Source organism: Mercenaria mercenaria, chromosome 12, assembly GCF_021730395.1.
Source record: "Mercenaria mercenaria strain notata chromosome 12, MADL_Memer_1, whole genome shotgun sequence".
NCBI lineage: Eukaryota > Metazoa > Mollusca > Bivalvia > Venerida > Veneridae > Mercenaria > Mercenaria mercenaria.
The window spans coordinates 18691636-18719349 of NC_069372.1; the positions used below are offsets into that span (position 1 = coordinate 18691636).

At 33.6% G+C, this 27714-nt stretch overlaps 1 protein-coding gene across 4 annotated transcripts in view; it reads right to left on the bottom strand.

Moving 5' to 3' along the window:
• Positions 1-3551: 3551 nt before the first annotated feature.
• Positions 3552-27714, bottom strand: part of LOC123533149 (RNA-binding protein Musashi homolog 2-like) — a 115126-nt gene continuing 90963 nt past the window's right edge. For 2 of the 4 annotated variants that reach the window (XM_053519340.1, XM_053519339.1), the window contains 6 exons: positions 25144-25236; positions 17817-17915; positions 15647-15868; positions 14280-14464; positions 13506-13565; positions 3552-13080 (listed from right to left, as the gene is read on the bottom strand). In XM_053519340.1, the coding sequence (XP_053375315.1) occupies positions 13527-13565; positions 14280-14464; positions 15647-15868; positions 17817-17915; positions 25144-25236 (638 nt within the window). In that variant the 3' untranslated portion in view covers positions 3552-13080; positions 13506-13526. The remainder of the gene's footprint in view (positions 13081-13505; positions 13566-14279; positions 14465-15646; positions 15869-17816; positions 17916-25143; positions 25237-27714) is intronic. The other 2 variants (XM_053519342.1, XM_053519341.1) reach the window with 1 other exon arrangement.

Below are 27714 nucleotides of genomic sequence, written 5' to 3' on the forward strand. Positions count from 1 at the left end.
CTTATTTACAGTGTTGTTTAGCATAGAAGATTATACTGTACATATATTGTTTTTAGTCTGGCCACCATATTAACCTTGTAGTAACTTCTGCTTTTTTTCCGAGTTGTGTTGCAACCAAACTTCGTATATGTGTTTATAACATCATCTCAGTGAGGACACGGGAGTCTGAAATTCTATCAATAAGACCCTAGAAGTCTATCTTTACAAAAAAAATACCCCCTAGGGTCTTTTATATACCGTATATAGGGGGTATTTTTTTGTAAAGATAGTCTTCTAGGGTCTTATTGATAGAATTTCAGACTTGTGTAGTGAGGGGCACTTGTATCCTAATGTCAAATGTTTGATATTGAGGGTTTATCTTCTACATTCTGTTAATCATGTTCCACGCACTTTCTTATTCAGGCATACACTTCAATGTGGTTAATCAGTCCTTGGTCAAGTAATGGATTTGTTCAGACTTTTAGCTGGAGGAGCGGGGGCTCGAACTCACGATCCCAAGTTTTGTAGTCAGCCAGTTACCACTGGGCCACCGCTCTCGGGAATTTTTGTGTTAGGGGTGGCTCTCTTCTAGTCTGTAGTGTCTGTTAATACCACGATCAGACCTTAGATCTTGTTCATAGGAGACAACTCATGCGGGTATTCAGTTCGTCAGACATAAGGAAATTTGCCGAGTTAGTAAAAGCGAAAGTGGAAAGTTTAGAAAAATAGTTTAGAACGTTAAAAAAGATTATCTAGTCGGTAGTCAGACTACCAAGGAATATGTAATCACATTTTCAGGATATGTCGAAACCATTAGGCCAAACACTTCATTAGGCCTTCGATAGTAAAGAAATATATTTTTAAATGCGAGGTGACCGGGTATCTATTGATTGTGGACATATTATGTCGCTATGTCCTACGAGTTGTTGATTCTACTAGAGACACCAAGACCTGTAAACGCTGAGCAAGAACATGTCGCGGCTAAACGGTAAACTGCCACAACTCACTGAACTCGAAGAAAAACATACAAGCTTGATGCACAGTTCTATAGTACTCTGGCTCTTTAACACATTGCGCTAATGCATTTTACTCCGACCTGTTTATAGGACAAGAGGACCATGATGGTCCTGAATCGCTCACCTCTTCCCACATGATCCAGTTTTGAGCATGACGTCGTTTTTTCTATTATTTGACATAGTGACCTAGTTTTTGAGCTCATGTGACCCAGTTTTGAACTTTACCTAGATATTATCAAGATAAAAATTCTGACCAATTTTCATGAAGATCCATTGAAAAATATGGTCTCTAGAGAGGTCACAAAGTTTTTCTATTATTTGACCTATTGACCTAGTTTTTTAAGGCACGTGACCCAGTTTCAAACTTGACCTAGATATCATCAAGGTGAACATTCTGACCAATTTTCATGAAGATCCATTCAAGGGTATGGCCTCTAGAGAGGTCACAAGGTTTTACTATTTCAAGACCTACTGACCTAGTTTTTGATCGCAGTTGACCCAGTTTCAAACCTGACCTAGATATCATCAAGATAAACATTCAGACCAACTTTCATACAGATCCCATGAAAAATATGGCCTCTAGAGAGGTCACAACGTTTTTTCATTATTTGACCTACTGACCTACTTTTTGATGGCACGTGACCCACTTTCGAATTTGACTTAGATATCATCAAGTTGAACATTCTGACCAATTTTTATGGAGATCCATTCACAAGTATGGCCTCTAGAGAGGTCACAAGGTCTTTCTATTTTTAGACCTACTGACCTAGTTTTTGACCGCACATGACCCTGTTTCAAACTTGACCTAGATATCATCAAGATGAACATTCAGACCAACTTTCATGAAGATCCATTGAAAAATATGGCCTCTAGAGAGGTCACAAGGTTTTTCTATTATTTGACCTACTGACCTAGTTTTTGATGGCACGTGACCCACTTTCAAACTTGACCTAGATATCATCAAGATGAACATTCAGACCAACTTTCATACAGATCCCATGGAAAATATGGCCTCTAGAGAGGTCACAAGGTTTTTCTATTATTTGACCTATTGACCTTTTTTGACGGCACGTGACCCACTTTCGAACTTGACTTAGATATCATCAAGGTGAACATTCTGACAAATTTTCATGAAGATTTCATGAAATATATGGCCTCAAAAGAGGTCACAAGGTTTTTCTATTTTTAGACCTACTGACCCAGTTTTTGACCGCACATGACCCAGTTTCGAACTTGACCTAGATATCATCAAGATGAACATTCAGACCAATTTTCATACAGATCCCATGAAAATATGGCCTTTAGAGAGGTCACAAGGTTTTTCTATTATATGACCTACTGACCTAGTTTTTGATGGCACGTGACCCAGTTTCGAACTTGACCTAGATATCATCAAGGTGAACGTTCTGACCAATTTTCATGAAGATCTTGTGAAATATATGGCCTCTAGAAAGGTCACAAGGTTTTTCTATTTTTAGACCTACTGACCCAGTTTCGAACTTGATCTAGATATAATCAGGATGAACATTCAGACCAACTTTCATGCAGATCCCATGAAAAATATTGCCTTTAGAGAGGTCACATGGTTTTTCTATTAGTTGACCTACTGACCTAGTTTTTGAAGGCACGTGACCCCGTTTCGAACTTGACCTAGATATCATCAAGGTGAACGTTCTGACCAACTTTCATGAAGATCTTGTGAAATATATGGACTCTAGAGAGGTCACAATGTTTTTCTATTATTTGACCTACTGACCTAGTTTTTGATGGCACGTGACCCAGTTTCGAACTTGACCTAGATATTATCAAGGTGAACGTTCTGACCAATTTTCATGAAGATTTTGTGAAATATATGGCCTCTAGAAAGGTCACAAGGTTTTTCTATTTTTAGACCTACTGACCCAGTTTTTGACCGCACGTGACCCAGTTTCGAACTTAACCTAGATATCATCAAGATGAACATTCAGACCAACTTCCATACAGATCCCATGAAAAATATGGCCTTTAGAGAGGTCACAAGGTTTTTCTGTTATTTGACCTACTGACCTAGTTTTTGATGGCACGTGACCCAGTTTCGAACTTGACCTAGATATCATCAAGGTGAACGTTCTGACCAACTTTCATGAAGATCTTTTGAAATATATGGCCTCTAGAGAGGTCACAAGGTTTTTCTATTTTTAGACCTACTGACCAAGTTTTTGACCGCACGTGACCCAGTTTCGAACTTGACCTAGATATCATCAAGATGAACATTCTGACCAATTTTCATGAAGATCCATTGAAAATTATGGCCTCTAGAGAGGTCACAAGGTTTTTCTATTTTTAGACCTACTGACCTAGTTTTTTAAGGCACGTGACCCAGTTTCGAACTTGACCTAGATATCATCAAGGTGAACATTCTGACCAACTTTCATAAAGATCCCATGAAAAATGTGACCTCTAGAGTGGCCACAAGCAAAAGTTTACGGACGGACGGACGGACACGGACACCGCGCGATCACAAAAGCTCACCTTGTCACTTTGTGACAGGTGAGCTAAAAAAAAACAATAACCAGATTTTACCAGTTCAAACGTTTTATTCAGAGTAAAAGTATGACATTTACAATAACACATAACCCAGTAAACAATCATGGTACATAGAATTTGAGACATTTATTCCCGTAACACGCTACAGTAAAATGTTTAATAGTCAACAGTATGTCCAACTAATCAGATCAGTACCTCAAAAATCTAACCTCTATCTCAAGGACATTTAGTTCAGGGACAGAGGAAACATACTGATAGGGTGTACATTTTCTATCCATATATGTTAGGTTTCTCAATCCAATGGCATTATGTCTATGAAACCTAAAAGCCTTTGAATGTGTCTAGAACAATCTTTAATCGCAAATCTAGGATGGCAGATTTGGTTTATATATCTTTATTTCTAAATATGTATCCATTCTCTAACCCCAGTACCAACTACCTACTCAGCATCTCCATGGCAACCAAGCCCATTCACCATCTAGGATACCTATGGGTGTATGGGCCCTGTTGCAATGTATCTTCCAACACAGCCAGATACCAGAGAATGGTATCAAATTATCAGGATTATCTCACCCTCTGTAACTAAATGTCCTCGGGACAGATATTAGATTTTCCAATGTTTCACCTCTCCGGTGCACGTGTAAAGTAACACCGGTCTGTGGACCCTTTGGCACATGAAAATTTTTATCCATGGCTTGTAACCTTTATGTGAATCAATGTCATTTCATCAGAAGTATCAGTGTTTGTCTGTAAAGCCACACAGGCTTATTATAACACAAATATACAAATCTAAGCAGAGGGTGGCAAAAATTCCATTTCCGCAAGTTGAATAAATCACCGCAAGATTGCAAAGTATGAATTTCATTCACATTATTTTTAACTACCCACTTGGAAAAGTTCAAATATTAATGGAATAAATGTTAAGGGTCTTTGTGCTACATCTTTTTTTTCTTTGCCGAGGAATAGCTTCTATATAAAATGACTAATGATCACATAAAGGTTGGTTTAACTAAGCTACTTAAAAATAATATACTGGTTTTGCATAAAAACATGCTCCAAAAAGTTAGCATGTATTCTTATTGCTAATCTAACATAAATAAATTTATCACCTTTGGGTAAGAACTGAGTTTTTTCAAGTATACTGTATCAAAAACAAAATGTGTACATCAAATACATAAAAATGCACATCTTAATCTGATGTGATGATAGGCCCAGAAGTTCCCAGGGGAGGTAACATATACTAAATCCAAAAAGTATTAAGAATATGGGACAAATTCCAATAAATAAATTATTTACAAAAATAATTTAGATTTTTAGAAATATTTACACTCTTGAATGAAGCCAATACAATACGCTCTAAAACTATCAGCTGTCTTTTAAATTGCCTAAAACGCTACTATTACTGATTATTAAATGTTAACATCTATTTTGGTGGTCTACGTAAATGCCTTACACATATGCCATAAACATATATATACAAACACACATATGTATGTAATCCATACTAAATATGCTAACACACTACATTAAATATCCCCTGGGAACTTCTGGGAGAATAAAATACACTGATATGTTATGTCAAAAACGTTATACATCATTGGATGTAAGTAACTTTTACAGTAAACTTTCTGGTGGTTAGTGTGTCAAAAACATCTCGTATTAATGTACAATGAGACAAAAATATTTCCAAGAACAAATTAATGGTGGGCGTGGTACATAAAAATTTCAAACATTTTAAGGTAGTTCTGCACGTTTGGATCGAAATTATTTCTACAATGTAGAATTTGATTAAACACTGATTTTTCAAAACTTCAGAATATACCTAGAAAATTAAGCAAATATAAAAGATAGGATCGTGTGCTTGATTTTTTGCTAGACTGATTTGAAAAATAGGAACCTCACGCAATATTTCATAATGGGAGTCTATGGGGAAATCATAACTTTCATAATATTTTCACGGATAGAAATTTTTCTACAATGTAGATTTTTATGAAACTTCTCACAGTTGTAAATAAAAACGTGGCCTATAATTTGATGAAATAAAATATATAGGTCCGTGTGCTTATTTTTGAGATATGTGACCATGATTAAAGTAAACCGGACATTTCACGCTAATTTAAGACGTTATTTTGAATTAATTAACAAGTGGTATGTTTTAATATCATATTTTGACTTTACAATATAGCAACAGTGCCATTGTAATAAATTTACTCACAGGTTGCAATTAATTCATAAAATGATTTTCTGTTCCGTACGCCGAATCCAGTCTTTATTCTACGTTTTCCGGAAAAATGGCGTTACACCATCACTTCCGGTTTATCAAACGTGCAGAACCACCTTAACTTAATTCTATTTTTATAACTGCATTATTTGCACTGCATAACTTCTCTGGCATTATCAACATTACTGCCTTTTTTCTTTTTAAATATTAAATGTGGAAAGATCAACAAAGCTTTATGCGTCCGAATCAAGTTTCAACTTTAGAATAATTTCTAACCACATCCTTGTTATCAAAAACTTGATCATCTTTTCTGGTACATTTCTTCTGACCCTACTGGTCAGATTCTTTTACGATGAAAGTAGCATGTTGCAAACCCATGTACTACATGCGCTAGAAGTTGCCACACCCTGGAGGTTTTACGAGATGACAACTTACACCCGCTTGTAGCTAAACAGGCCAGAGAAGCCATGCAATACCTCAGTACCAAATGGTATTTTTTTTTTTTACGTAAATGTATAATATTACACTTTTTTATAAATTTATATGCAATATATAAATTTCAGTCAGTATATAAGCATTTCATTTACTCGAAAAAGAAAAAAAAAATATTTCGCAAAATATAAACAGAACTTAACTTTCATAATATTTACCCATCTTTACCATATATAAATTCATAACCAAAAATGTTATAATGGTTCCACATTCTATTCTAAATAAATGCATTTATTTTGTTCAGTAAACCCCCGCATGTTATAAAGTCAAGGTAACAACAGATGAACCCTAGTAAAGACACAATCATCATGGATAATCAATATGTATTGATGATTTTTTTTCTTAGTTTTGGAAGCAACATAAGTTGCTCATATTTATTTCTAACAGATTTGATAATATGCATTAAATTTTATAAAAAAGATTATGGTTTTAGCTTTTTTCATCATTCCATCTGCATAGATGTAATTTCAAATATTACTGATGAATAAAAGAAAATCTTATTCCTTGGTAGAAAAATATCTGCGTAAATTTTAGCACTCTTGTAAAAGTGTTTTGTTCTTTGGAACTTGATGTAATAATATGCTATAAAAACAAGAAATATAACAATACATTTATATACAAGCTTATGGTAGGGCATAGATTTATTTCCACTTTTTGTTGGTTAAAAACCCCACATTTTCTTTGGTACATGGAAAGACTAATTTTCAAACTCGGATTTATTAGTTCCAAGTTTTTCCCTACCTAGGCCTGCAGCAGATGACTGCCTGTACTAGGTCTGTAGCAGACGACACTGCCACAACTGGGTCAGCAGCAGAGGGTAGTGACCTACTAAGTCAGTGGCAGACGACAATGTCCCTACTAGGTCAGCAGCAGGTGACAGTGCCCCTGCTTGGTTAGCAGCAGACGGCAGTGCCAAAACCATGCCAGCAGAAGACAGTTATGCCATTCTTAAGAAACAGGTCCATAACTTGCATAACAGAACATGTTTATTGATACTGCAAGAGTATTTACTGTTCTGCCCTGAAAAGTGAAAATATTCTATGCCAGTCCACAAGATAATTCAACATATATCATAGACAAAAAAGTACAATTAGATATATTTTAATAATCACTACACACTACATGATACATGTTAACATGATTTACAAGTTATCACTGTACAAGATCAAAGTTGTATTACCACCACATCATATTTTTTCACACTTTTTTTTTTAATAAAGAAAAACAACCATAGTTGTATTTGTGATGCATCATGGGTACAGAAAGTATCAGCTGATGGCACAAAAATGACACATACACCGCTGATTTTTTTTTTTTTTTTTTTTTTTTTTGGAAACTCAACTAGGACTTCAGAATTAAGAAATAAAATGGGTAGAGCATGGCATGAAATTATGGCTTCCTAAATCCATCTAATCTATCACAAACCACACAAACTTTGCAACATAAATGCCATGATAACTTTGCTAAAAATATACAACTTTGTAAAGTTTGTTGAGATGATACCTTTCATTTCATAGTATCATGAACAGATGATGTTCAAATATTTTGAATGTTAAAAATACACTTATAATACATGTAAAGTTCAAAATAGCCAACATGAAAGAATGATGTTCTTGTGACATTACAAGAATAACCTGTAATTGTTGAATCAATGCATGCTTTATACAATCAACTGATTCTTTCTACCACAATGCATCACTGAAAAACCATCCTAACTGCTATTTATATTCCCTTATACAAGTAAAATTGAATATAAAACCAATCTGCACACTTTTATGGAATATATTTTCTGCTTTTTTTTTTATATGAAAGTCATGGGTTTAATCAAGTTTACACACTTTTTTCACATATTATAATAATTTCATGTTGCTTCGGACACTCTATACCAATCAGTAATTAAGTGCTCCCACTTTTAAGTGACATTTTCCGACAGTGCAGAGACAAAATGCTAACACAATGCTTTGCTATAGTCAAAAAGGAACAACAGTAAGATGGGAATGTTCTGCCATTTTACAGTTAAAATCCATTCCGTGCAAATTGTTTTATAACATTTGGAAGTACCCTGAACAGACAAGACCCGATGAATTAAGAATCTTATTGCTTTCGAATTTTTCTTTTTTTTTTCTCTCTTTCCAGACTATTTACACAAACTAATGCACAAAATGTATTAGAAAATGCACTGTACTTCATATATATGATGGAAAAATTTATTCAAATGATAATAAAAACATATTTAAGACAAAGCTTCCATGGTAACAATATTTTAAGTATTTATACATGATCAATTACAGAATTTTTACACAACAATATCGGGGCGGGTCAACTTTTTGGGGACTTGTACGTGATTTTTTTTCCTCTACAACACAACAGATACAATATTTCTGTACAGCGGACACAGATCACTCTATATATATATATATAATGTCATCACATTTAAAAATAACATCTTCGGTTTAAAAGATAAAAACAGTATACAGTGTTAACAATGCATCAACAAGTATATAAATTAAGATTATGTGTATATAATTTGCGTGAAACCAGCTGTAACGTGTAATTTATCTAATTCTATAAATAATACCAGTTCCGGTCGGAGATGACCAAATTACGCGAAGGATTAACAAAGTACAAAAATGCCTAAATCTAGCGTGTTATTTTCACACAGACTGAACACTATAAAACTGCCAAGGTTTGATATACGGATGCATTTGATATATCTAATTTGAATAATTACTAATTTGGAAGTCGAAACCCACTGAATGTAATCATATTTATCTAAAATCCGGAATGTCACATGATCTCATGTCCTCTCTAATCTATCAGTGGAACTTGAATTCATGTCCATAATTAAAAAAATATATTTTTTCTTGTATTTTCGATACTTAAATCAATTTCAGAATTTTAAGACTTGTTGCCATTTTAAATTTCTGTAAACAGAACAAAAATATATCATTCTAACAGTTTCTAGATAGATTTTATTTTTTAGAAGATAGATGACTATTTAGGGCGAGTAACAAAGAAGCCAGAATACATGTCTACTATTTTAGGTCTAGCATAACAGATATCTACTTTTCAATTTCTGAACTCGTTTCTGAATATTTCAGCTAAGGGTAATGATGGGAAAAAACTGTTGGGTTAGGTCTAATTTCTAACTTTGAACACATTGATGAGCGTAATTTGGTCAACTCCAAACAAGAACGTAAGCTGATCTAATTCTATTATCTATAACCTAAAAATATACCTACTTGGTTATTGCTTGAACATATTAAACAGTAAAATACCCGATTTTTCTCATTAAAAAAGAACAATAGATCATAAATAAGGTTAAAATCTTAAAAATACAAATAGCTGATGGAAATATGTTCGATGGATGAATATCAATAAATAACTATATTTGATGATACCACAGAACTAACATATAAACTATTCATGTATAACACCAACTGCAGCGCAAAAAGAAGTTATCTCAATACAAAAATACAGTATCAGATAGCCTCTTTTTGCAAAAACCAAATAAAATATCCCACCACAAGCTCGCCAATGTTGGATAGATAACAGCATGCCAAAAGTAAATTTCGACTTTTGCAGATTTTGTCTCGATGCTTTCAAGTTTTCGATATATAACGTTAAAGCTTAGCATTAAATAAAAATATCATTTGAAGGTAATGGTTCTAGACCTTCCTGTACAAAAAACTTAAATTAATCATTGTTTACTGGAATTTAATTGATGATGGAACGTGCAAACAGTCTTTAAAACAATTCAATGGCAAATCCAACATGGCTGATATATCCAACATGGCCGACATTGCAACCTTAACGCATTTCAAATATCCCAGTGATGGTCGATGATTATATAGGTCATGTATCAAGCTAATATGTGTAACGATGAAAATATGTCATGAACAGCATGCAAGAGTGGAGAAAAATATGGCAGAGTAATATAAAAGTGTAAATCAGTTGACAGTTACATGACAGAGGTAACCATATAATCCTGCTCATGCTAATTTTCCATTTCAGAATCATTACTGTTCAAGTCGAAGGCCAAAAAAAAAGCCAATTAAAGGACAGTACCGATTCTGCAACCAATGAAAATCAGCGAAACTGTACAACTGATTTCACCTTACATATCTTAAAAGTCAATTTTCACCATGTACATAGTATCTCAATTCTATTTCACTTAAATATCGTTATTTGAAGTAAAAACTGTACAATATAAGTAAAGTAAATATCTTTCTACTAACTTTGATCAATCTGGCCCGATTATTTTTTTAACAGGCAACTAAAACAAGTCCCTGAAATTATTACTAAACCTCTCCTACATCATTTTTTTTTTTTAATATAAACCATTTCTCAACATCTGCGTAGCACATTATAGAAACAGACTCGGCCAGTTTTGCGTATTTTTCACTAATCTACAGTACAAATGCAATTTATAGCACAAAGATAAAATGTGTCCAAACTGCTTTTCGCCTACATGTTAAAGCTCAGTATCTGTTCTTGCGTATGTATTTTAGAAAATAACTTCAAACTAATTCTAATTTTTACAAAGACTTATGCGTAGTCGTAGCACCTTTCAAATTTGAAAAAAAATAACACAAAAAAGGTTAACATCAAGCACTATGCTTTGTTTACTTTGCAGATGATGTTTAAATGCTAGAGTAGACTAGTTTCGATGAAGCCTAAAAAAGAATATTTCCAAATTCGGTGAATTTTTTTTAAGGTATTTCTGTTTTGTAAACTTCTTCCAACACCTATTGTGCCTTTTAAGTATAACTTATGCATATACTTGAGAAAAAAAATTATCCAAATTTGGAAAAATTCATTTTAAGACTGTTTGAACAGAAGAGTAAGAACACTATAGTATATAAATTGTATGCAAACATCGATAAAAACAAGTACGAGAGAAAGAAAGAAAATGAAAGCACACAGAATGAAGAGAAATGTGTGTAACTATAGTTACTAAATGGAAGAAAGTCACATGATCACAAACAAATGGTCACATGACTGTATCACATAGCGTCAAAAAAAAATGAATCTTGCATAATGTTAATAAAATGAACGCCTAAAAAAATATCGCCACTACCGAAGAAGTAAACAAAATGTTTGGTCCTACAGTGCTATTTACAGCTAAAAATATGTCAAGTCTCAAAAAACATTCAATAAAATAAGGTCTTTGTCAACTACCATTTTCCTCGGTAACAAAAATTTTGTCACCTTCCCTCAAATAATGTTTACTAAATTTTTCCCAGACAAAAGTAAAAATTTCTCTATTAAAGCATGCAGTTATTTTTTCCTTAAAAAATGTCAATCGATAATTTTATCACCTTAATATTTTATATGTCCAACAATAATGCCACTATCAAATGAGACTTGAGACCCTGTGAAATCTACACAACACTACTATAGCTCTAAAAAAGCTTGGAAGTTCAAAAAAAATAACAATACTTGAAATAAAGTCATCAAAAATATAAGTACCAGTTAAAAATAAAATTGATAAAAATCACAAACAAAAAGAAAACCTGTGCAACAAAAAGTTGTTCTGGTCATGTATATACATAATGAGTTTTAAACAAGGTGTATGCAAATTTAAAGTACTCAATACATCTATCGAATATCTTATTTTCGATACTGCGATGAATCTGGATATGCACATGACAGGGCCTTTTTACAACAAAATTCCAGTTCTCAAATTACTACATCGCAGTTCTGAAATGATGCACATACAATGTAAATCCATTTTGGTCGAATTTTCATTTTAATGCCAGATTGCTCTGTTTATTCAATAACTGAGCGAAATTTCGACTGACTTTGCAACAACTTTGGAATTTTGGACCAAGAGCTACAAACAGACCACTATCTAAATAGTAATGAGACCAAATATAACAATGATCTGGGAAACAAACGCTTGCATGTCACGAATTAGGCCAAAATTTGCCATTTTTATAAACTTAAATAAAGTTAAGATTTCTGATTATAAACTCTTGTGCTAAGCAAACGTTAGCAAGCACACATTCCAATCACAAGCACTGTCGACTTTCCTTATTTCCGCCAACAGGGGGCATTTCCTTTCACCTGCTTGGCACAGGTCTTTAAATTCTGATAAATTTGCATACAGCATGTGTAATAATTATATGACATTAACTATATAACAGTAAGCCACATATTGTGGCATATAATATAACATTTTATATATGAGACTCTCCATAATATAATTATGTAAGTCTTTCTATGTCAGACCCTCCCATACATAGTCACCCCTATCCACCTAAGAAAAAACAAAAAGGTCAATAGGTGTAACCTTATTGCACTGAAGGGTCTGGTTCCCAGTCCAACTCGAGACAGTATAGCAAATAAATTCTGCCATCGACAGAGTGTAAACAGTAACTATGACAACGTAAATCTAGCCACCTTGATGACGTAAAACTGTAAATTTCACAATACATATAAAGTGTGAGTTTGACAAAATGTCTTAACAAATCCATAAATCAAATTCGATACAAAAAGTGAAGACCTCATTACAGATACAGAATAAAATACAGAAAATCTAGAAAAACTTATGATAACTGTTCTCAGTGTGTCTTCACTTTTATCCGGTATCCCGGAAACATGCTCAGCACTGTATTGTATACTCCAACATCTGTAAGAATTCTGGGTAATGCGACAGTTTCAGCAAAGATCGACTTCAGTATGACTGAAAAATTCAGTCACACATTCTTTGGTCTCGTAGTAAGAAAGAAGCAAATCTATCGGTCTTTGGTATAAAGAATTTATGGTTTAAGCTTCGAAGAAGAAAAAAAAAGTAGAAAGGTCAGCAACTTGTCCGGTTATCTTTGGCAAACGTCTTGCTTCCTGCGGTAAAAATTAAAACTTTTATGAATTCAATGTTAAAACAAGTTTCTAACTGTTATGACATTTACTAATGACTGTAACGGTTATCAGAGAGGGTTTCAAATTAGTACCATACTGGAAACTAGGTAACTATTTAAAATACAACTTCAATGATAAATAAAACTCCTGGTATGTAGAATAATCAACTGGGACATTTACATACAGTCAAAACTCTTGAATTTCAAGAGATCGAGCGTTTTACTTCAAGATAACAGAAATTTAACTTAAAATGATATTTAATCACGTTTTCCGAATGGTGCTTGAAAACGTCTTTCAACCTAAATTTTGAGATAAGCGAGTTCTACATATTGTGTTTTAACTGCATCACAGCAGTCTTATGTTCATACTTAAGTATTATATGAATAGTTATAATGAAATGTACTCACCTGTCGTCTAGAGTATGGAATTTAATGGTAGCCATTCTGAAAGCTGACCAGCTGTGTAGGCTGAAATTAACAAATTACTATATTAATTCTCATACCTGTTGCAAAAACACAACTCAGGGCAGAAACTTCCCCATTTCAATATAACATTTTAAATTCATGTCATTCACTATGTAACACATCAGACGTAAAATTTTCTGTTCCAATTTTTGTAAAGGTACTTGCAATTTAATGAAGACTCATTCACACTTTTTTAAGAAGAGTAGTTGAGCCGCGCCATGAGAAAACCAACATAGTGGCTTTGCGACCAGCATGGATCCAGACCAGCCTGCGCATCCGTGCAGTCTGGTCAGGATCCATGCTGTTCGCTAACAGTATCTCTCTAATTCCAATAGGCTTTGAAAGCTAACAGCATGGAACCTGACCAGACTGCGCGGATGCGCAGGCTGGTCTGGATCCATGCTGGTCGCAAACCCACTATGTTGGTTTTCTTATGGCGCGGCTCATTTATACTGCATGTATTTAACATGATTATATTTAGTGAAATTATTTCGGGACAAACTTTAGGTAATGCTTGAAAATATAAAGATAGACTTTCACTAGATCATATGCAGTACTTTCAATTCTATTAAAACAATAACATATTCTAACCCTATGTGTGAAAACAGTGCTGATACTTTCTGTCTAACAGTTTTAATCTTTATACATGAAGAACATGGTTACTCAGACATTTTGTAGTCTTTCATTTTACCACCATTGCGTAAAAAGTATACATACCCTGGTCAAATTGAGCCCACTGAAGCCGGCTGGCTGAGGGCTTGTGGCCTGCAAGTAGCTAAGAGGATCCTGCATTGAGATCAGTTGATCAAGGGGTCCTGGGCTGCTGGCCCCAGGGATGATCTGACGACTTGTGAGGGGAGAGGTAGCTTGTGGGACTTGTTGTAGGGACGACAATGCCATAGCTACAATTATCAAACAGTTATAGTTACAATCTGAATTAAAGTCAGTCAAGAACATAAAAGCTTATTTGCAAGTCACGCTCTCCATTGCTTCGGCAAAAACTTGTGAGATGTTCGTGTCCTCGGATGGGCTCAGCTCTCCAACCACCAATGGGGTTCTCATCTTTGACCTCGGATTTCGGCCTCTAAATCTGTAATCTCTTACATGTATATCTACAAAGTACTACCATAAAACTACTATTCTGTTATTGTGCGACTTGTTAAATCACGACAGACAGGCATTTTTAACACATCACTTCTGCCTGTGCTAGTTCACTCATCTACAGATTTAGTGGCTAGATACAGTATGTAGTTAGAGGTATGAAATATTGACAGTAAAAACAGCTGGTTGATAAAGAAACTGAAAAACTCCACCCACACCCCAATCTTGATCAACAACCATTTTTAACTTATCCTAATATACAAACTAGAGCTATTAATTAAGAATACCCCCACTAAAAGCCTTGTTTGGAAAGGTAAAACAACAATGGTAATCAATAATACTCGTAGGTATCATTTCAGCAATACAGAAGAAATGGGTTTTTTTCAAGTGCAAATAGGGAAATACATGTAAATTGTAAAAACAAACATCTGAGTTATGGGACCTGGTATGTTAGTTTGTCTTTATGATCAAAGAAGCCTTTTTTGAATTACCTAAGCAATAATTTCATTGGTTTCATGGATATTCAAAGAAAACAAAAACGGTGCTACAGGTCAGTTTGCAAGTCCAGTAATAATTTTGTCAAAACAAGTCATGGGACCTGGAATGCGAACTTGAACACCTGTTTGAAGTTTCAAAATTACATCTCCATGTGTTTTACAAGGAAAACAATACCAGATGGATGGACAAAGTGATTCCTATATGGCCTCGCCAAGAAAACTTTGCTGGGGAAATAACTATCAGCTACCAGAAAACAACTACAATATGTCAACTAAATAAAACATTATACTCACCACTGTTTTTCATTATTATTATTTATTTATCAAAACTCATCAGATTTTAAAGAAATCTTAAAGAGAAATGCAGGGTATAAAGAAACAAACGCATAGCAAAAAAATTGTCTCCAATCACACCTTTGAAGACCTATCTTGACTGCTTCTTTGTTTTCAGTGATAAATCATGCAAAAACAAGAAAATATATTTACCTGAGCGCTGGGCATTAACTAGAGCCTGTGCCTGGGACTGGGCCGTGAACAGGGCCTGTGTATCATTGGCTCGTTGTAGAGGGGAAGTGGAGACAGGAAGTGGAGATGGTTCGCTTCTCTGAATAGTGGGGACTCCAGTGGTCACGTCAGCAAAGTTATACAGAGCAGTGGGAGATGTGTGTCTCTCCGTTGCCGAGGGGATCAAGCCGTAACTAGGGAAGCCTGATAGAGAAAAAAAAATTGTCCCGTTTTAAAAATTTTGAAATATAGTTCTTACAAATTACTTTTTGCTTTTGTTCGTAATCTATAAAAACACAAAAATATCAACATGACGTCTGCATTTTATATGGCTTCCCTTGTTATTGCTCTGAGTGTCAGGTTTTGTAAACGGCACACAGAAGTTTTTTGTTTTTTTCTAACAATTCATAAGCTCTCCAATGCTGGAATTGCCTAAGTTTCAAAATTAGTAAAAATGATTTATTCAGATTCTTTGGTTGGCTGAACTCGGTAGTCTAGCTTAATATTGATTTTCTACAGCTAAAACTATTCTCTACTATCTACAATTTCGATTGGTTACATTTTAGTGCATCATGGGTAAACGATGCAATTCAAATTTTCAAATAAAAAAATTCTTCAAAACAATCAAACAAGACATGCAAAAAGTAAAACTACACTTGATTCATGGCAAACTACAATCTACAAGCAGACAGTTTGATGTGTGTGCTGTCGTCATTAAAACCAGGACATGCAGAGCAATATGTTAAGAGTTGTCTTTCTTGATTTCCAATTAGCAATATGTAACACTGGTACAAATTTTTTTTTTTTCAAAAATACAGTCAATATATAGAAGTATTTCTGTCATCCATGACAGGGAATATGTGTGGCTTTGGCAAGAAAAGGTTATTTAAACAATTTTGCGATTGTTTGAATTTTCATAAACAGAGAACTACATTTAAAAACCTCTTTTTGATTTTCAAAAGGTAAGTTTTTTAACGTTTTCAGAATAAATCTGTTAATATTTTCTCATTATTTACGTTATTCCCTATCATGAAAGTAGGAATTTTGACTGTATATCAATATTTGTGTTTAACACACTGAAAACTGGCATCAGCTCAGAAACTGTACGCAATATGTAAATGGTAATCAAAATATGAAAACATATAAATAAACTGAGCCAGTAACTCCAGTAACTCGCAACTGCAGTTAGCAATTTATGCGTAAATTACTAATCTACTTCACTTAATAAAAATACATTATGCAGATGCACACATTTAAAGATGGAAGCAAGATGAAAGTTTGCTGTATTAGTCAACAAAGCTGGGGAAGGTTTCAAATACAAAATATACATGTCACAAGCACTATGTATAAATACACAATTATTCTGTATAACACCTAAGAACTATTTTGTTTGCTTTCATTTTCTCTTATTACTAAAATGCTACAATTCTATCAAGTAAACAAATCAAAAAGACTTTCAAGAGAAGGTATGGCAAACAAAGTTTCTTTGGAGTTACACATCACAGTTAACAGTAAAAATTTGGTACACGTTAAAATTTTTAAAATTTCTGTGATATAAATTATTGATATGGCAGAAAGACAGACAAAAAGCGATTTGGCTGTCTTTCTTTCCTAGACGACCTCAGATATCAGCAATATGAATACAATATAAAGAATGTGAAGAAGTAAACTACTCTGAAAAGTGGTACAACACTTCACAATATTGTTACTCTCAAAATTTGTTTACGATTGTTTCAGTGAATTTTATGTCCATTTTTATCGTAAAAAGTGAATGATGTTATAGAAACAAAAAGTGCAAAAAGGCCTGCTCTGGATTTAGTCCAAAACATAACACATCTCTTGTTCCTGTCACGACATTATCGATATATTGATACCAGAAATAAATTTATTTTTGCTGAAATCCTTTACATAAACAAAATCTTGAAAAGAAAAATTTGGTAATTTTCATATCAATCATACGTATCAAATCTTAAAAACAACGAGGCTAAATATACCTTTCCTAAGAATTCATTTGTAAAGATATCTTAAGATCATGGAACAAAATTTTAATTCAAAAATATGTGTAATGATCCTAATAAAGTAGTAACAATATTGCTAGGGCTCTGTACAATGAATACAAGTATCTACACTGCCACTAGGGGACACTGCTTACCCCCCATTCGGGAAACAGTAGAAGCCCGTGAACTGAACGCAAGAGCTGCGTTCTGAGCTGGCGTGATGCCAACAGTTTGCCCCAGAGAGCCTATACCAGCTGTGAGTAGAAAAACAGAAGACCTGTCAGTTACTGTGACAACCGACTGTTTACGTAACTATGGCAACTAAAATATAATCTACATTGACAATATATCTACAGAAAATATAAACATTATACGTGCTCTATTTTTCTAAGCAACAGAAAATTTTGGTCTTTGGTGTATCTTTCAGCATCTAAAGCCTGATTCAGAAATTCTTCAAATGGAATTATTCTAAAAACTCAGTTCTTGATCACCCAACTACTCTCTAAACCCCTTTAATATTTAACCACCATAGCTGCATGGATATCTTTATTGATTCCTTCTTTCTTTTTTTTTCAAATTTCTTTTTTTTTTTTAAGCAATTTTTTTTGCTGGGTGGGGGAGGGGGGTAACGTCGCATTGACACAATTAAAGGTCATATGGCAACTTTCCAGCTTTGATGGTGGAGGAAGACCCAAGGTGCCCCTCTGTGCATTTATTTCATCATGAGACTTTAAGCATCTAGACACACCAAATAAAATTTTTTGAAGAGAACAAAAATCCACATTTTGTCGAGAGCAAAGCTGAACCAGAAATCATGTATAAACATGCCCGATTCGAAGATAACAAAAAGATCTTCAGCAACGAAATCTGTTAGTGTCTAGCTTACATCAATCTCAAATACGCATACAGTTTTATAACACACTCAAAACACATACACTTGCAAATTAAATGCATACATATCATGTTCTATGCTACAATGATCTATGAAAGTGGAAGGCTGTCCTAAACATAACGGTGTTATGGCAAAAAATTTATGATAACTCAAATTTTAATATTTCGTTTGAATGCTGACATCATTTAGCATTTTACATTAATAACCAGTTTCCAGAAATTTAAAACTTTTGACTTTAATACAATATTTAAAACTTTGCCAAAAATACCTGTTATGTAAGAGCAGCCTTTTAAAAAAAGCCAGTCAGTTAAAATTCATACAAAAATATCAAAAAAGAACTTTAGCACACTTAGCAAGCAAAAAAATTACACAAATATTCTCATTTGTATAAAGATCACTACTAATTGTTCAAATATAGACATACAATATCTGTATGCATTATAATTTCAAATAAGAAAACACCACTGTGGATTCATTTAATTTCGTGGGCATAACTTTTTTGCCCCCCACCACACCCCCAACTTCCCGTCTCCGAAAACTGCTTTTTTGTGGGGGATATCAACTTCTATATTAAAACTACTGAAGATAAAAGGAATGGGAAGCGGAGTGTTTAACCCTTACCCTGCTAAATTTCTTTAATGAACTTGTCCATGTTTGAATTTGGACAGCACCATTAACTGTTAAAAGGGGTGCTTACCAAAAAGATACCGACTGAATAGCGAACAGTGCAGATCATGATCAGACTGCAAGGATGTGCAGGCTGATCATGATCTACACTGGTTGCAAAAAGTGTCCAGCATGTAATCGCCCATGAATATTAAAGATTCCACAGCATCTGTCATCAACAAACATGCATCAGCCAACCTTTTAGTATGAAAAAATATACTCGTATTTATAGAAAAATATTCAGAAAAGATAAAATACAAAAATTCTTTATTACAAAAATTTGTTTTCAATTGCTTTAAAATAAAACAATGTTGCGCACCTATCGGCATTTTCATTTTTAAACAAAAGGTGAGCAACTGAGCATCCAAAGAGTAAGCACAGAGCATCCAATCAAATCCCAACCTGTTCCCAACACTAGCCAAAAGAGGCTGTTGGAAAATAGGCAAAGCATTGTGAAATTTGAGAAATTTCTAGTATCTAATTAGGTACATCTTAGCAAACCTGCCTTTGTGAATTCCAGCAGGGTTTTGAAAGATGCCCGATAGGTGCAAAACAAAATTTTACATCTCTTATTCTGCATGTCCCCCTCACAAAAACGGGGATTTTCTTGCAATTTCAAATCATACAAAACCTGACAAAAATTCAAGTTTGAACAGAATGAATGAGGAGTAAGATAAACTCAATCAATATTTTATTGCATCATGATATAGTAATTATGTTATATTGTTTTTTGAATGAAAAATATACCTTACAAAGACAGTAATTGTCACATATGTAATGGTCAAATAAACATGGCTGAGATGAAAAAAGGTCATCATTTTAAACTGTTTTCTTCGAATCAATTTTCCGCAATCTTACCACACTGCAATTTCATACTAAACTGACATAAACATATTTCACAGAGAGTTTAAACAAACCATGTATGTGACATGTTTTCAAATCAGTATTTCTGCTCTACTTTGTTTTCTGTTATCATCTACCTCAATTTACGGCAGATCAGGTAATATACGCAATGTTTTTTGTGACGTTTTTTTTTTTAATGATGTTTTTATTTTCACAAATATTCCTGCATAATTCTACTGGAGAATTCAAAATATCCATGTATATAATAATCTGCATCGTGTCCTAAAAACAGAAAAACTACTCGATCTATACAGTAGTCTAGGCCCCTAGCTGAAGTGTTCAAACTTTACTGAAGGAGAACAACAGATGTATGTGACGATTTCCAACAGCCATGTATATTTGTTACAAAAATGAAGATTTTTGGTCTTTTTGGGCACATTACAAAACAACAAAGATACAATTTAAAATCACAGCCCGATTAAAAAAGGGGGAGTTAACACTGGCTGAACAATTACCACCGTCTTATTAGTGATTTCTTCTGCAGATGGTTTCAGTGACTTTAGATCTAAATCGCCCTAATGCTGACATCATGCTGACCTGCTTATAGAGATGAAAATACAATAATAACAGGTATAGCTATTATTTTTACACTAATGATAAACAGTAAAATAACAGCCAGTTGAAAGGTGTTTTAATCTAAAAAAAATAGTGGTTATCCTGCTAGACATGTATAACCTTGGTGTCAAAAAAAAATGCATTTCTGTTATATACAGTACTTCTTAACCTTTAGCATGCTAGATAAATTGTCGTCTGCTGGAAATGTCGTCTGCTAAAATTGTAAAGTTCATTCAATTTGCTCCAAAATTGGAAGAAATGTTGTCAGAGTAGCAAACAGCTTGATCAGCAGACGCCGATTTAATCGGCGTCTGATCTAGCATGCCAAGCTGTTTGCAAAGGCTGTTAAATTCGCCTGCAGCAGGCTAAGGGTTAAACAAGCCATACTAACTTAAATCTGGAACTTTACAGGGGAGATAACTCCTTTTTAACATAGGAGCACTTTTATTGCTACTGTTACAGAAAAATGCAATGTTTGAAATAAGTTTTAGCCGAAAGAAATCACTAATTTGACAGTACAGAAATTGACAACAATTTCAAAGCATTACATAAATATATAAATATAATACAATAAATATGGTGATATAAATTAACATAAATATATATAACACAAAAACATTATGTATATTTTGTACATCATTTTGGCACAGTGGTACTGTTGATGTGTTAAAACCCACTGAAAAACAACAACAATGTTGTTTTAGTGCAAAACTACTCTTTCCATTTCATTCCATTACTTAAGGTAGCGGCCAGGTAATGACATGCTGTAAATTACAGATTTTCCTTATGCAATTTTGACACTTTCAAGATTTTACGGAGAGCCATGTGTGTTTTTAGCTATATCTGAAGAATGCTGAACTACTTTAAGAGAATATCGAGGACTCGGCGCAAAACTATTGCAAGTCTAAATAAATAAAGACCAGGAAACAACTGTTACGTGCCGAGTCCACGATATGTAATTATGAGGAAATTGCAGTGTCACTGCATATCCACAACCTTAACAAGGTTTTCTTTAAAAGCCATTCTTAAGTTACATTAAATTGCATAAGTAACATTTTATTTTAAAAATGCTTTCATCATTTTCATTTTTTTTGTTCCTAGGAATATCCAGGAAATTCTGCCCCATAAATTTTTTTTACAAATTTTTTGTATGAACATGTTGTTTATATGATGTTTCCTAAGAATATTCTAAATACGAGTTCAACAACAAATTGTGTTATAAAAGCAATTAAAAAGAAAGGAAAATTGGTAACAATAATGCCTGAAATTTACATTGATTCAAAATGGGACTTCTAGTGATAAACTCTACAAAAAATAAAGTGTTCCTATTTTCATCTTTCAGTTTATAAAAAATATTGTTTGCAACCTTTTTATTTTGTATTCAAGAGGAATGAATGAAGAACCTTTGATCATACAACTATAGTTTTGCACCAAGACAAAGAAATTTACACTAGTTACTAAAAAAAAAACACAATCGTACGCCTTCTTTTTAAAATACATGCGGACAGAAAATATTTGTGTCGGCACTTCCAACAATACCTTATCTGAAATAACATTTAGCTGCACCATGAGAAAATCAACATAGTGGCTTTGTGACCAGCATGGATCCAGACCAGCCTGCGCATCTGCGCAGTCTGGTCAGGATCCATGCTGTTCGCTAACGGTTTCTCTAATTGCAATAGTGTTTGAAAGCGAACAGCATGGATCCTGACCAGACTGCGAGGATGCGCAGGCTGGTCTGGATCCATGCTGGTTGCAAACGCACTATGTTGGTTTTCTCATGGCGCGGCTCATTTTATTTTCCAGTTCAAATTATTTGCAGGAGGGGACATAGCATTTCAGACATACAGTGGTGTGAATTTAAATTACGATGGAAAGGAGACCGTTTAATACTTTGTACATGGGAGAACAACAACGGCATGTAGAGAAAAATAATGCATGTACAATTTACAATTCACAACATTGCAACACTAGTTGACGGGGTTCACGCACACCTAATGCTGTTACCGACAGACAAAAAGTATCATGTGCATAGTTCAATGGGATATTTTCTTATTGTTATGATATATGACATTTATAGATATAACATTAAATGGAAAATGTGTGTAGTGAGTATTCCAGCCCATTTGTTAAATTGGCAAAAATGTGGCAAGGTAGAAAAAAGGATGTATGTGAACAAGTATTTAACCTAACTGAAAAGAGCAAATATGGAAACTTAGGCACCTGTATTCTATCTTAATAATATATGGTAGGTGTTATCTACATGGTAAAACCTTTTACATGGTACAAAATGAGTCTTTAATGTTAAAAACGGCAGCCATTTCTGGTCTCATCTTTACCCTGCTTCAACTAGTTTCTTCAACAACACAAAATGACCTGTGTAAAAGTCAATTGGACACACAGCCAAAGGTTTTTTGAAAAAGGGCAACAACTCTCACATTACTGAACAGAAATGGGGGTGGGGTATTGTGGGGCTGAGGGTCTCTCTGCTACAGTTTAACATAAACTTTCTTCTGTATAGAAGTCGGGGAACTCTTTTTTTTTGTAACACTGTTGACACAACCGTATTCCTACAACAACCAGCAGTTGTCAGAACCTTACGAAACGCTAGAACAAGGAATGTCAGAGTTTAAAATATTAAAGGGAGAAAACTTGTGTGAACCAAATAGAGGTAAAAAGTTGGATTCAAAACCCAATAAACACGGATTCATACATTTCAACAAATTTCTTCAGCACGGTCTCGAAAGTTTAACAGACTGTTCAAAAGGTAAAAAAAGACTGTGCATACGCAGTTCAAAACACAAAATCTGAGATAAAACAGGTAGAAAGATATGGAAGAAATATTTGCTTCATATAAAACACGTTTACATCATGTATAATAAATAGCTAATGTATTTACAAAATCTACCATCACTCTCGCATATACACACCAGAATAAATACAATGTACATGTATATATACAATGGTAGAATAAATATTTATACAAAATTCAACAATCTTTCAAGTAACCAACATTTAACTGTTTTTTAAGTTCCTGAGTCTTGCCAAGTGAAAACATTTTCATTTTGAAAAAAAAGCCATGTTGAAAAAAAAAGTTCAAATTGTAAGGGAGCTAACTATTAACATAATAATTTTGTTTGGAATCAATATGTGGTCTCCCTTATTGCAATAATTCTATTAATCATAATTTTGTGATATTAAAGAAGCATTTATTTCACTAACACATTCAGTGGTCAGATATATACTTTCACCAGACTCCTATGCAAATCAAAACTCAACAATAAAGTATTCACAAATATCAAGTATATAAATTCTCGTATTCATATTGTTCATTATTATATAGAATAATGTAAACCTAGATTTAACTTTGCCACTTTTTACTGGTGGAAAGGGCATTGGGTAACGCAATGGTGTTTGAATTGGTCTAAATTTTGGGTGCAAAACTTGAAATGAATAATAAAACTACGACTGTATGCACACATCAACTCGCATTGCAAACATAAATTAATAAATTTGATGGAAATTTCAGATACATTGTCTAAGTGTAAATGTCCAAACACATCCAAATCCGAGTCGCAAAAAAAAACACTGACAAATTGTTAGTTTGACCAAACAGTATTTTCATTTTACATTTAATAGCCAATTCTAAAGTTCAAATGATTTATAATTAACATTTGAACGAATCGCTAAAAACGAACAAAGATTTCTCTATTTCTAGCAAAAGTCTTCTATTCCCCGATGTCATCAATTGGTAAGCCTCTAATCCCCATGGAAACGTAATTATTTCGATTTTGCAAGTAGTATTACACATACAGTATTATGTAGACATTTAGTAAAAGTTTTTCATTTCAATAAATCAGAAAAGTTGTTGGTGATTATGCAAAGTAAGGGGAAAAAATAATACTACCAGACAAAAATACGACGTAATGTTTATCAGTTGAAAAAAAAAAAAAACAGGAAAAAATGGGCAAATAATTAAACGATATGGAAAAGATTAATGACGTCTATCAGTTGTAACAAGTAATACTGATATGTTAGAATTGCATAAAAATATTACAAAATTTTCTTTTCCAAACCAGATATATATGGCCACAAAAAAACAACACCCATGGGTAAAAACTGCCTGATATAAATCCATACCCCTGGATCAATATTGAATGAAAATAAAAATGCACCCTGGGGTAAAATTCAATGATAAAGATGAACCTTATATTCACTTTTAAAATAATCACAGTTTTGTCTGTTAATCTGTCTGTACAGTCACTCACTTGATCCTCTGCATATAGGTTTATACAGCACTCAAAAGAATATGCATAACAATATCAATTCTTGGTTATTTTGTCTTTTTTGTTTTTCTCCACAGTGATCTCCCCTGTTGCCATGGTGATGACCTCAAGTCACATGACTGCAGCTAAAGGTGAAAGGTTAGAATGGATACCATTGACCTAAATCTAATATCTCCATACCTGGATAGTAATAGCCTGCGGGAGCGAATGCTGCAGTCGGCAATCCACGACCATATGCTGCTTGGTACGCCGGCAATACATTTGGAACCAAACCTGTAAAACACGCAAGTTATCGTCAGTTTCTCTTCAGAACAGGACGTACACTTTAAAGCAATGCAGTTCACAAGATAGATGAGATAATACAAATTATTTTATAGACATGATAGATATTTCAAAGATTTTTTCGAAGATATTACACTGTTAAGAAAACTCTACTTTGTCTTGTCACAATACAGACATACATCCGGACAACTGTCAGTGAGGAAAATGTCAACAATTACAGTAAATACTAAGCAGGGTAACTTGTAATGTTTTCCTAAACGAAATCCAATCATTTTTGTTGATAAAATTGGAGCAACTAAGTTATCATAAGGGTGTAAGATAGCAATTAACATAAAAAAACTATTAAAACAATCCTGGTTACTGGAGGATAAATTTTGCTTTTTCCATCACAGCGTTACTTAAATCTCTTGAACGTTCCTAAAATATTTCTATTTTTTTTTTATTTCCTCATCCATATCGTTACAGTCGTGATAAGGCTTGGCATAAAAGTGTGGCAGCTTTCATTCTAGAATCGTAAAAATTAAACTAAAAGTCAACAAAAACCAAGTCTATTTTCCAAGAATAATTTATACATCTGACAAATGATAAATTATTTGGCATCAAAATACATTCATGTTGCTATTTACATCTCAATTTCACCTGTTATCGCAATTTCATAAAACACTGAACAAGTCAAACCTGTATTTATAACCCATTAAACCGGATAATGTTGTTTTTAACTGAAGCAAAGATCAGAATAATCTTCATCCAAAAAAATGTACAAATTTTCAGTTAAACACGATTTTGCAACACAAAAAATTCAAAAGCATCTTCAGTTATCACATCTTCCGCAATTACAATCTACCGCTTAACTAAACCAATTCATACGTTATCATCAGAGCTCTCTAATGATCTGTTTGATAATTTTCCCCTGAAAATGTTCATTAAAATGTTTAATTACCAACTTCAGTCGTTTCCCGGAGATATTCAGGTTCTACAGGCAGAAATATACTGGAGAATATATAGAATCTGCAGATTTCTGACATTTTTGAAAAGCAATTAAAACAGTTTATGCCACGTTTGTTGCGTTTTGGACTTGTGGCGCCGTTCGATAAGCATTCTTAATTCAACGTATGTTTGTATTGTGTAAACCCAGAGAAAAAATTACATTCCCAGATATTGCTATCTTGGCTCACTCAGAGGTATATTTTAAGCACCAAATTTTGGCAGGAAGTGAAGAAATTAACACCTCGATCGGCCATTTAAAATGGATAAAACATTCCTGAGATCTTTCGATTAGTCTTCATTCACCAGTTGCTAGAGGGGGGTTCTGCTGTGAAGTTCTGAGATGAACCAGTTAAACAGATAAAAAATACGAAGCAATCAGTCTGAAATGGCACACATGTTTCATTTTTATAAGTTACTCTTCAGAGATCTTCACAAAGAAGGTAGTTTTATCTGCGTATCATACATCACACCCAGCTAAACTAGCTTCGTACTGATTGAAATGTTTGATTAGATAAATTATCCACGGAAATCTTCCAAATTGAAAGAAGATGGAACTCCCTATGAAAGATTAATGCACCAATCTCCGTCTTAACTTCGGATTCATGAAAAAATTCTCCCCTAAGTTTATTTAATTTAGTAAGCTTCCAGCAGGTTTTCATTCTGCTGTGACCTCATCCACGTCAGAATTTGAAATGACTGCATTTCTTAACAACTGTGAAAGTTCTAGCCAGTCTGAAAATCGAAACTTTCTGAAACAAAATGTCTGTTTTGTGACAAGACAATATTCTGGTAAGTTTCTACCATTCCTCATGAACATATCAGTATTACATTTTTAGAAAAATTACAGTGGTATAATAATATGATATTTGTTTTTTTGCTATTCCTAAGTTACAACATATTTCAGTGTACACAGAGAATTCTACATTACAAGAGTCAGGCTACATCTACTGATTCTAAAATTCTATCATATTCTTCAGAAGAAATATGAAACAGACACTATTATTTCATTTATATCTTACCATCATTATAGTCTTTTTTTTTTCAATGAGAAACATTAATGAAACTTATCATTTCAATTGAAAAATTAAGGTTTTTTTATCAATGGTTTAAATAAACATATGTCAGCTGCAGCGTTCTAGATAAAATATAATTCTTAATGTTTATAACTTAAAAAACATGAAATTGATTGCATTAAAGCAAACTGGTTATCTGATGATAAATAATACAAAATAAAGCAAAGGGCTTTAGCGTAAGGGCTTATCAGCAATAGAGGCTTTGCATATTGTCATGGAAACAGAGATGCTAGCTGAGAAGACTAAGGAAGATACTTCTTTTTTCTAATTTCATTGATAACAGAAAATCAGGTTCAAGATTTTCTCATGTTTACCACAATCAGCCAGTATTTTCTAATAAATTATAAGTACATCACTTAATCTTTATTAATATCATATACAGAAAGCCAAATGATAAATGTTCTTTCTC